The sequence below is a fragment of the Alnus glutinosa genome, chromosome 14 (assembly GCF_958979055.1).
Source record: "Alnus glutinosa chromosome 14, dhAlnGlut1.1, whole genome shotgun sequence".
Classification (NCBI taxonomy): Eukaryota; Viridiplantae; Streptophyta; class Magnoliopsida; order Fagales; family Betulaceae; genus Alnus; species Alnus glutinosa.
The window spans coordinates 277,295-289,775 of record NC_084899.1 but is presented as its reverse complement, the minus strand read 5'-3'; the positions used below and the strand labels follow the sequence as shown (position 1 = coordinate 289,775).

The window sequence follows — 12,481 nt, the reverse complement described above, 5'->3', positions numbered from 1 at the left end:
TTTTATCTAATAAGAAATTAATATAAAAATTAGGGCCCGTAAATTCTTTTATAATCCATAATGAATAAAAGCTAGAAGAGTTTAAGTAAATCTCACAAGTCATATGCTTGTAACAGCCTAAATCACAAACCTTTTAACGTTAAAAAAGAAATGTTAACTATGAAATCATCAATAACGACCTAACCTGGACAAATACGGTCCAAAAAGTGAAGGAGTGCATTCATAAATATTGGGGACAAAAATTCCATGAGTAACATGGAGGACTCGTGAGGTGGGGGGGTCGCTTGACGTCGTTGACGAGCCAAAATCTGATTTATCGACCCGCTCCCCACGTGGGCTGGTCCTTAGCCTACTGACTGACCGAGGTCACTCTGCTATCTGTTAAAAGACATAAATGCCCCCCAAGCGGGGCAAAGCATATCAATGCAAAGATGATTGGGGGCATCTTTTCATCAAAAGCCGCGAATGACGGCCGCCAGCTTTGTCGTCATCGATCCCGACAAGCGGGCAGGTCCAAGGGCATTCTCGTCTTTTCGTTCCTCTTGAAGTTGTGTCATGCGTGCACCGCTCATTCTCCAAGAACAAGTGCCTTTTTCCTTTCCTTTGCTCGCTCGTGCTAATGTAAAATTACCAAATGAAAAATAATATTCCAGGCTCCAAATCACTACCCGTTAAATGTCTTTGAAAAGCTACTTTTCTCCGAGCCTTTTTTTTTTTTTTTTTTTTTTAATATATATTTCACTTTGTCTAACAATGAAGCTACATAGTCATCATTTCATTGGTTTTTTTTTTCTTTTCTTTTCTTTCTATATTTGTTGGGATTTTTTGACCCACTTAGACTTTGTTCTGCACTTTTTTGTTTCAGTTGATCGAAAAGCATGGGATAGTCTCAATCAGTTTAACTTTTCATATATAACCTACTTATTCCTTTGTCACCCTGCGGTTCTTTCGTCTTTAATTACTAGATTAATTAAATTTTGATCCATCCACCGAAACATATTGATTAGACAATTACTAGTATTCTTCTTGTGTCCATTTATGTCATTCTGAATGATATGAATATAATTTTTTTATTTTTTTATTATATTCATATTCTTCTAGATGGACACCAGAATAACACTAGAATAAGGAGGCAAAGAATCTTAGTGGCCATAAGGAGGCAAAGAATCGATCTAAACCCAGTAGGTGTCTCCAATTTTTAATAAACCAAAGAATAGAAAGTCAAAAAATCTTAGGCTTTACCCGAACGTGGATTGCATGCTTATGCTCCGTTTATTTCGGCGTAAAATGATTTCGGTATTTTCCGGTGTTTGGTAGGGGCGAAAATAATGGTCAACCAGAAACTGATTTCCGTTTGACAAAAAATGCTTAATAAATTTTGGAAAATGGTTTACGCTTTTTAAAAAGCATAAATCATTTTCCGTAGATGGTAAATGCAGTCGACTCTCTTTTAAACAACGCAATCGACCTTTACGTTCAAGCAGTTGACTATCGCCGGATTCCGACAAGCCAGATCCCGACACCGGTCGGTGCCGGGATCCAGCGACATCTGGCAACCGTCGCCAGATTTTCGGCCAGACTGACCGGAGAGGCCGAATCTCCGGCCATCTTGCCAGGATACTGGCCAGATTCGGCTTGGATCTGGCCAGAACGGCCGGATCCAGCTGTTCTGGCCGAATCCCCGACCAGTTCAGCCAGGATCCACCCAGAACAGCAGGATCCCGGCCAGCTGGCCAGAATCTGGCCAGGACGGCAGGCTTCCGGTCAACTAACCGGGATCCGGCAAAGATTGTCGGAATTTGAACGTGTCAAATATAAAAAATAAAAATAAAAATAAAAATAAAAATAAAAATAAAAATTATATTAACATTTTTTATTTTGTGAATAAAATTTATTTTTTAAAATTAATATGATTAAATTAAAATTTTTTTAAAAAAATATTTGTAATTTTTCGTACGGGCCAAACACCGAAAAATGATTTCGACAAAAAATATTTTTCTGAAAAATAATTTTCCTGAAAATATTTTATGACGAAAACTATTTTACACCGAAGCAAACGAAGCATTAATTACTTTTTCATTTTTCGCTAGGCCAGGCATCAGTTACTCAGCTCATAGCTCTTTCATTAATTGGCTTAGTTTGCTAATGTTTTAATTTGGATTATTTAAAGTGTTTTGATGTAACATAAGCAGTTTTAAATAGTTTATTAATATCTTTGTTTAAAAGAAATAAAATATATATATATATATACACTAAAAGTAAGAAAGATAAAATTAATATTGTTGTAAAAGCAAGCAGAGCTTTGTAGGTAGGGCGGCAATGGCAGCTTGCAAACGCGTTACAGGTACTAAAGCGTGTGTTGGACGGATTCCATGTCTTCCACTTTGCAATATAAATGATCGAGGTCTTGAATAAGTTTGCTTATATATATATATATATTAAAGAGAGTCTGATGGTATGATGATATCTAACCAGCAAAGCAAACAAACAGTCCGTGTGTGTATACTGCAAAAGCATCTTGAACAACCTAATGATTAGCACAATAATTAAACTATATATTTATGCACTTCTCCAACCTGATGATATGTAAGTCCAATATATATATTAATCAACTTTTTATTATGGGCCTGGGGTTAATTAAGGTGCCTCCTTAAAAGTTGTTGACTTCCCTGCTGTCTCAGAATATGAACATTTTCTGCACCTACCTTTTGTTACTGAAAAGTGACCATTTTAGTTTTTTGTTTTGTGCATCTATGGCGGGTTGGAGGTTATTGGGATCCGTGTACGTAATAGGTTGTCTTGTTATTACATAGCAATAAGAGTAGTTTTATGTGAGAAATTACAACAATTTTATTGCATGGGATTTAAAATTATTGGAAGATGTCAATCATGTGACTTATTAACTAGCTACTTTGATTAATTAAATACAAATGTTAAATTTGCCTCAAAATATGTTCCTTCTACACCCCCTTCTTTCCTGTAGTGGTCGTGGATCCCATAACACAAGAGAGAGGTTGTGGAAGCAACACTTTTGAAATAACACCATTTAATTAAATTGTTGACCATACATATATAAAGCTATTATTAGAATAGATAATGAATTTTTTGCTCTCCATATTTGGCTTCTTGGTGTATGACAATCTCTAAAATGGAGAGGGAATAGATCGAGAGCTTAATGTATAAGGTTTTTTTTTGTAAAATTTCTTCAAATTTTGACTAAAAATGGGTTTTAATTAGAGAAATTGTTGAGGATGCTTAATTATTGTCATCCAACATTACAACAACCTTATTCAAGAATTTGTTGTCTGATCGATCTGCTGTATACGTACGTATAGCATGTGCCTTATCTTCGATCAATGACTGTAGCTGATGTAACAATTGAATTTGATGAGCCAATTCGATCAATTCAGAACACCTTTATAAGTTAGTCCATTTAGCTTAGAAGAGTTAAAGTGCATTTCCCGTTATTGTACAAGTATTGTGATTTTCACACTCCCCCATGAAGATGGAGTTTCTATATATTAATGCTGGTGATCGAGCGATGGAATTACTTCACTATCAAATACTTGGCTGAGGCCCTACGTACGTATTACCCCCTTATCTCAAACAAGTTCAAATCTTATCTTTTTACCCAAAAATGTACCCCTTTTTGGATATATATCACATTTTTATCTTCTTCTTCTTCTTCTTCTTCTTCTTTTTAATAATTATTATTATATTTAACAGATTTAACACTGCAAATCAACTCTTTATAGTAAAAATACGAAGATAAAGGTATATGACGTGGCTTGATTTGGCTAGATTACAGGAATTCGTTATGTTACATCGCTTATGAAGGACCAAAAATGTAATTAAGGTAGAATAAAGCAATATACGTAGTAATTAAAAGGAAGAAAGAGGAAAACAAATTAAGGCTCATGATCAGTGAAAACATATATTAATTTCTCTAATTATACAGAAATAAACATATCTTATATAAGTACAAATGAAGAAGAACAAATGATAATTTCCACCAGGCCAGGAGATCATTAGCCGGTGTGAAAAGGGTTAATCCTCACCGTTCAATCACTCAAACGCTCATGATCACAGCATGCCTCTGATCTTCTGTAGCTATCTTAATTCCATTTTTCTCTACACCGCTAATCGTTATTAAACTTCAAAGAATGTACAACTATATATATATATATATATATTATACCGTGCGAATGATGACCACAGAGAATCACCCTGCATATATAGGATCCCATACCACATGACCCTCTTAGTTATTTTAGTCACCCCGCCCAAGAGTTAATAACTTATAATAACCATGTCTCATGGCTCATGTCGCCGCAGTGATGATCAGCAAGCATAGAACTCAACGAGCTCGTCCAATGACTCCGGCTGTGGATCAGCATTCTCCAGCATCCAAAGCAAGTGCTCAAACAACACGACCTCGCATGCCACGTTGATGGTGTCGTCAGAGTTGCCGGACCTCTCCACAAGCTCTCTGAAGAGCGGATGGTCAACGACGTCCGAGCTAACAAGGTAGCGCCGCCTTGACTTGCCAACGTAGACGGGGTGGAGGTCTCTGGCGATGGTGGAGGAATCGTCGTCGCCAGCAGAGGGAACGGGGCTGACGTTCACGCGCCCTTGCTTGCTGAATGAGTTCCATTTCTTGAGAACTGACTTGAGCTTGGTCAGCTTGCCACCTTTCGCCATCTCAGCTATAAAGAACGAGGGAGAAGGAGGCTTTGGAAAAAATTTGTTGGTAGAGAGGGAGAGGCTGAGAGTTGGGGTTTGGGTTTGGGGGGGGTGGAGGGGGCTGAGAAAGGGAGAGGGAAGGTTCCTATAAAAGGGGCAGAGAGAGGGGTGAAATCGTAAACTTCATTGCGTTGCGGTTATGTGGCAGTGGGCAGAAGATAATATTCTTTACTGGAAATTTATCTCACGTATTTAATTAAGTTCCATGTAAATTATTATTCAATTTATTTATATAAATTTTATAGTAAAGTTATCTAACGCTTTATGAAATTATCTAGTAAGTTATGATTAAAGGGTTTGATTCGTTTAACTATATATGTAATTTTATTTTCATATTTCGACGTCACTTGAATTTCTTATACGAAGTTAGAAGGATAAGATTAAAAGAGATCTAACATGTTTAATTAAATGTATCATTTTAATGTTAATTTATATAATCTTATATTTATGTCTCGATATGACTCGAATCTAATACGTTAACATCAATTGCCTCCCCTAACTACTTGTATACATACTCTTTTGGAACAATGTGTTTATTTTATTTTTTTTTTCTTCTTGTTTTAAACTAATAATTTTACCATTAAAAAAAAAAAAAGATGAAACAAAAAGAAAAGGTTGAAGATGAAAGGGGGAAAAAAATATAAAATCTACAGCGTTTCAGTACAGATTTTCAAATTATTTGAGAAGGGAAGGACATTTACCTACTTTTTACATGTAGCAGGTAACAATGTCGTGGGCTTTTTGTCCAATTTTGCTCTTCATATTCACGTACCAACTAGAAAGTTGTTGGTCTCCATAACGGTGATCGGATTCCCCCGCTGAAAACTAGCGAATTTTTAGTCTACTTTCTTTTTTATTGGAAAAAACTGTTAGTGAAAGCGATGGGCATGTGCAAGAGTGTCGCCAAGGTCTCCAACCTATTAATCTATTTATTTTCTGGTTAATGCTTATTTATTATTATTTTTCTTTCAATTTCCAAAAAGTAAAATATTGATTGACTTCGGAATAGGGATATAGGATGCCCCCTCTTTCTAGAATTTGGACCAACCGGTGGTAACTTCCAGGAAAAAAAAAATAAAAATAAAATTATAGGAATAAATGTAAAATTAGTTTACGTTAAGTTGTTCTTCATATATAGTTGCAATTAGCTCATCACTATAGTATCAAATTGCTTGATAGTTATTTGTGGTAAGTAAAATATAAAAATAGGTCCTATACTTAATTTTCATCCAAAATTTTAACGAAAACTATCAAATGTCACGTCAATATTAACCATATTGTGACATATGTGAGATGACCGAACCACCCCATATATGGCCATTAAAAGTGGAAGTGGACAAAACCACTCACTGGCCATTTGAGAGTGGTTCGTCTTATATTTCTTGGTGTAGTAAGAAACAAGATTCAGTATCTCTTTCAACAACTGAAGCAGAGTACAAAGCGGCTTCTCTTGCTGCACAAGAATGTGTTTGGCTACGTCGGCTGATCGAGGATATTTATTCACCAATTCACAAACCAACAATTATCTATGGTGACAATCAAAGTGCTTTAAAGCTCGCAACAAATCCGATTTGTCACGCAAGGACGAAGCATATTGAGATTGAGCATCATTTTATTCGTGAAAAGGTGTTAATGGGTTTAATTGAAGTTTTGGAGGTGAGAAGTAAGGAGAACATTGCTGACATCTTCACCAAGTCACTTTCCAAAGGTCCGTTTGAATCCCTAAGAGAGAAGCTTGGTATCATTTCTAGAAAATCACTTTAAGGGGAAGTGTTAAATTTTAAAGTGTATTTTCTAGAATCCACAGTTATTAATTTTCTTATTTTGAGTGATGTAGTGAGGAATTAATGTAATTTTAAATGTGGAGGGACTCACTTGCACATGATAGATGACACATGTCATTCTCTCCTTCTTAACATTTCCACCCTACCATCTTCTACCTTGGTCATCTAACCATCGCTACCCTCATTCAACCCACTTCATCTTTCAATACAATCTTATACTTTCCCAAGGAACTTTATTATCATTTCATGTACAAATTCGTTGTTCTTCCTTGGTCACATGAAAAGTCATGCTTATCTTCTTAAGTTAAGTGTAAGAATACTCTAGAACCCTTCCCTAACCTTTATATATACCCTAAGCATGCTTCCAAGTCTCTCATTCCATCATATCCCACCAAAACCTTCTTCTATCTTGTGCAAGTGTTGTCCAACCCAAGTTTTTTCTATTGTTGTATTATTTCATAAATAAGAAGTACATTTTTCATTTAGTTTTGATCTCTCTTCTATTTTTGGTTGTGAGTCCTTGGGCTAGTGTAACTTTGTTGCACCACTTGAGAATCAGTTGTTCCTAATATTTGGACACTGTATTTCTCTACAATACTTGACGTCCCCTCTATATCATTTCTCCCGAACCAAACTCCACGTTAGAGTTTCAAAGTATGCCATTCCAAGAGAATTTATCGACTATATGTATAACTATGAAATCAAAACTAAAAAAAAGAAAGAAGAAAAAAATGACACGTTTATTCATGAACATTAAGTTGCAGCGCAAGAGCGGAAATAATGAATATATATATATATATATATATATATATATATAGGCAGAACAATTTTTTCTTCTATGTTTTTAAGCTTTCTTTAAATCAAATAAAGAAAATGATTGGAACCGAACAACATCTTGTCATCTTATGACAACTTAATTAATTTCTGATTGAGAAATAATTTTTTTGTGTCAAGGATATATATAAGGTGGGATTATACTAGCTAATTAAGCCAAACTGCATGTTGTTACGATCGAGAATGATTAATGAGTATTAATAACACTTTGAATAAAAGACAAAGAAATAAAAAATAGGAAATTAATTAATTAGCCTGAGTAATCAGTAAGAGTGTGAGAGACAAGGGTGTTGATCAAGATTCTTCATGTCCTTGCTAAAACAAAGTTGTCTTAGATGTGTAGCGACAGTGAGGGTTGGATGATAGTCAGGATTTGTCAAAATCAATGAACAGAGACGATAATGGATTTTGCTTCTCCTTTTGAAACACAATCTTTAATCTTATATTTGCAGGACATGCAATGAATAGAGTATGAATATATATATATATATATATATATATATATATATATATAGAGACATAAAACTGAGAAGACCCACGAGAAGTGTCTCTGTATCTTTGGGCTTAAGGGCCCAGAATCAGGCTCAGCTGCATGTGCTTACTGCTTAACAACTTCAAGCCGAGATCATATATTAATCATCATTCTAAGATTATTAAGGTTTTAGGCATGTGCTTTAGGTTATCAATCTATGAAACAATGTCAGCCTTGTCAGGCAGCCGTTCCATCTATTAATTAAATGCTCCTAATACTATGTTTAAATATTTAATTAACTGCATATCAATACAATGGATCAGCTATCTGATGACTGAGGTAATCCATTTTCTTCAATGAATTTATAATCTTCTTCTTCTTTTTTTTGAAGGAAAAAAAATATTGAAAAGGATGAAAGATTCTCTTCAATTTTCATTGAATATAATTTTCACTTATATGTACAATATATATGTAGAGACATATGATAATTAATAGGGCGGTTACTATTTCTACTAATAATCTGTTTTTTTTTTTTTTATTTAACTTTTTTAGTTACAAAATTATATTTGTATTGTCAAATTTTGACAAAATGAGCAAATAATGATTTGAAGTTAAAAAGGCTTAATGAGTTAATCTTTGATGTTACTATTAGGGGCTCTTTTTCTGTTGCAGCTGTCACCATTTTTTATTCCTCTGGATCCATTATTTTGGCTGCAACCCAACACCTATATTCCTCTGATGTTCTTTTGGGTGAAGCTACTGCAGCGTTACTTGCTACTCGGTTATCAGTTACCTTGAGTCGTGTTGATTTTACTCTAGAGGGAGACTCTCTGTTGGTGACCTTAGCTATTATCAGTCCTCCTAACTTTTTCTTCTTGGTGTTTTTGTAATATTGTTTCAGATATTAGTGTTTTTCTTTCTTCCTTTCAATGTTGGAAGGCTTTGAAGGTGTCACGTAATGCCAACTTTAGGGCATATGCTTTAGGTAAGTGGGTTGCTACCAATCATATTTTTGGTAGCATTTTCAAGGGTTCTCACATTCTCTCTTCTATTCGAATCCAGAGTGGTAATGATCCTTCCTTGTAACCTCTTTTCTTATTTTATTTAGAGAAGAAAAAAAAAAAAAAAAAAAAGTTAATCTTTGAACTTGATTTGGCCCACAAATAAAATCCACCAGTAGACTTAATCATGAGTGCCCAACCTAATTTAGGGTTCATGAGCAACTTGGAAAGAGATTCGATTTTCCCTATATTTCCTCCTCCTTGTGAACCATAAGTTCTTTGGATTCTACTTTGTTAGTTTATTACGTAATTTGGTTAGCTACCACCATCAAGAAATATGTTGACAAAAGGGGAACAACTTTACTACTGTCAAATCCTAAAAAATATATATATTTTTTTCAACTACAAGAAAAAGGGGGATGGGAAATAACATAAAATAAAAAAAACACACAAAATATGGGTGGACAACCCAATAAATATCTCGGTACAACAAAAGCAACGATGAAAAACCTATGAACTATTGAGAATTGGCCCGACCCGTCTGGTTTTTGGTTCGTAGGCCAAGAGAGGGACTACTTTAGATAATAGTTTAAAGGAAAAACTTCAATTTACTCCAATGAAGTTGTCACCAATTTGCAATTCTAACACCAATGTTTCAATTTTGTTAATTGCATTCCATTAAGTTTTAGAAATTTTCAATTTAGGGATTCCGTCCAAATCATCCGTCTGATTTAACGAAATTTGCCTCACATGTCGTTCACGTGCCTGTTAGGAATGAAAATGGACCAGAATGCCCTCTACAAAACAGCATTGTTTTGTGAAACACCAAAACCAAAATTTCCCTTTACAAAATGGTGTCATTTTGGTACAAAACATCATGGCCCTGTCGAGGAGAGGGTTGTCGGGGAAGATGGCGTTGATCGGTTGGCGGCAAGCGGGTCGTGTATCGGAGGAATTTCGTCCAGGTCTGGAAGACGATCCAGGCCGTCTTCCCCGACGAGTTTTAGGGCTTGTCACACAAACGGTGCCGTTTTGGCTTGGAGAAGACTTCAATGTTCCATGGAGGACAATTTTCAAGTGAGGATTAACGGGTTTTCGTCGGGCTAGGGTTTGTGTCGGCCGATTGTTGAAGGAGACAGGGAGTGCAAAACACAGCATTTTGCTGGAAAAAAAAAAAAAAGAAGAAAGAAAAAAAAAGGCCCTCACAAAATACTGCGTTTTGACGAAGGCATTTTCATCTTTTTGTTTGATTTCGTTAAGTCAAACGGTTGATTTAGACGGAAGGGGATGGATTGGAATTTTTTAAAACTTAATAAGGTGCAATTAACAAAATTGAAATATTGGTGTTAGAATTGCAAATCAGTAATAACTTTGTGGGGGTAAATTGAAGTTTTTCCTAATTTAAAGGAGTAGTGCAAAGGCGGATCTGCTTGAAATAGAACCACAACAAGAAAATGAGTATTGATGTTGGCTGAACCAAAGCTGCCAAAGAGTAGCACCACTGTGGCATTGATGAGATAGGTATGTCCCCAGTGAAATAGTCTTGATGAACACTACATTTGGATTTGCATTTGAATTTGGGGTTCTTCATAAGCAAAATGAGGGTACCATATATGCAGATCCAGTAAAAAAAGCTCCTCATGAGGCACCCCTTTTCGGTCTGTTTTTACAAGAGAAAGTCAATAGACTTTGGGAGAGAATGACAAAGTGTTCTTTTTTTCTTTTCTTTTCTTTTCTTTTTTTTCCTATTCAAATAAGGGGAAAGGGATTATGTAGTTTTTTTTTTTTTTTACTTTTAACAAAAAAAAAAAAAAGCATATTAACTAATAACTCAAAATATCCACAAAAAAATTTAAAACTAGTTTCACTTTTAGGTAGCATAACAATAAAAAAGCAAAAAAAAAAAAAAAAACTCTTTAAAAAGGATTGTCGAACTAAAGTTGATTTTACCTTATATGACCTGAAAAATGACTCTTGCACAACTGTTGTGTAAAGTCTTAGAGATATAGGCGGGTCTCATATGATGGGTTCTACCACATGGGTCCCATATGAGACCTATTTCATATTTTTAGAGTGGTGCACAACTGTTGTGTACCAACCATTCATCGTCTGTCCTACTAGAGTGTGTGCCGTTTTCTTTTGTTATCTTTTCTGGGCCTGGATAAGGTCATCAGTGGATATACCGCAAGTTTGTGTGCTAAAAAAATGGGCCTGCCTTTCATTCAAGTTAGTAACAATTATTGGAGCTGAGAACCGCAACTGAAGGAAGTCCACCCCCCCCCCCCCCCCCCCCAAATAGCACAAAGATTGGGCTCCAATTGCGCATGGGCCACCCCCAAAATAACACAAAGATTGGGCTCCAATTGCGCATGGGCCACCCCCAAAATAACACAAAGATTGGGCTCCAATTGCGCATGGGCCAACCTTTTACGATCAACTTTTCTGTCGGAACCTTTTAAAGATTGCAGGCTTCACAAGTCAATCAATTAGTTGGATCCACAAAAATAGTGGACTTAACTTTTCTGTCGGAACCTTTTAAAGATTGCAGGCTTCACAAGTCAATCAATTAGTTGGATCCACAAAAATAGTGGACTTAATTTGTCTCCCTTTTGTCTGTGAAAGTCTCTACCTCTTTTTTTCCTTTTTAGCTTTTTATTTTTTTTAATAAAAATGATATAATAGTATCTTTATATGATTTTATTTATTTATTTAAGAAAAAATTTAATAAATCTGAAATTTCAATTATTATAAATTCAGACTTAAATTTGTAAAATTAAAAATCAGAGTCTAAAAAATAAAAGATTGTTACACATCTATCTATTTTTCATCTTTTACCCTTTGCTTTGTAAATCTACCATTAAATATGTAAGACCACATGAAACATTCATGTGATCTCACATACTCAATAGTGTATTTGTCCATTTAATGTAATGGCGATGGATAAGAGATGGACAAAATATATAAACTAAACATTTTTCAAAGCTTAATATCATTACTTGTTTGATAAATAATTTTATTCGCAGCTAAAGTGGTAAAAGAACGCGTTCTAGATTAGCAGAAATCCAAACAATTTCGGTGTACAAGATTTACAAATGTTAATGTAACAAATAACTGATTGACAGTTTCATATCAATAAAGTGAATAAAAGTATAATTTATAGTATTTTTCTTTCCAAAAACCTACTCGGCTTACACTCTTAATTATTTATGTAAAAGTAAGAGTTATATAGACTATATTTTTATCTCACATTGCTAATATGATAGTCTCAATCAATTATTATAATTGTTTTAGTAATGCCATATACTATATTTTTATCTTACAATGCTGGTGTAACAGTTCTAACCAACTATTTAATTTTATTTTTATTTTTCTTTTTTTTAAAAAAAAAAAAATTGTTTGATCTGGATTGTTTAAGACTGTTACATTAGCATTGTGGGATACTTGTAAGATAAAAATGTAGTATCTAACATTACTTTTTTTTTTTATTTTTTTAACAATTATTAATCTAAGAATTGATTAAAATTGTCACATCATTATTATGAGATGATTGTATGAGAAAAATATGACATACAACATTACTCTTAATATGTCAAAGAACAAAAATGAAAAGACCCAAAAAAATAAATAAATAAATAAATACCCAACAA

General features: G+C 34.5%; 1 protein-coding gene across 1 annotated transcript; it reads right to left on the bottom strand.

Moving 5' to 3' along the window:
• Positions 1–3,908: 3,908 nt before the first annotated feature.
• Positions 3,909–4,794, bottom strand: LOC133857869 (auxin-responsive protein SAUR76). The gene has a single exon (XM_062293236.1). It carries the CDS (start codon positions 4,699–4,701, stop codon positions 4,342–4,344), a length of 360 nt encoding a protein of 119 aa, XP_062149220.1. The 5' UTR covers positions 4,702–4,794; the 3' UTR covers positions 3,909–4,341.
• Between the last annotated feature and the right edge of the window lie 7,687 nt (positions 4,795–12,481).

Bases quoted from the DNA above. Each gene is read 5' to 3' on its own strand.
- LOC133857869 (XM_062293236.1), bottom strand. From the start codon at position 4,701: ATGGCGAAAGGTGGCAAGCTGACCAAGCTCAAGTCAGTTCTCAAGAAA.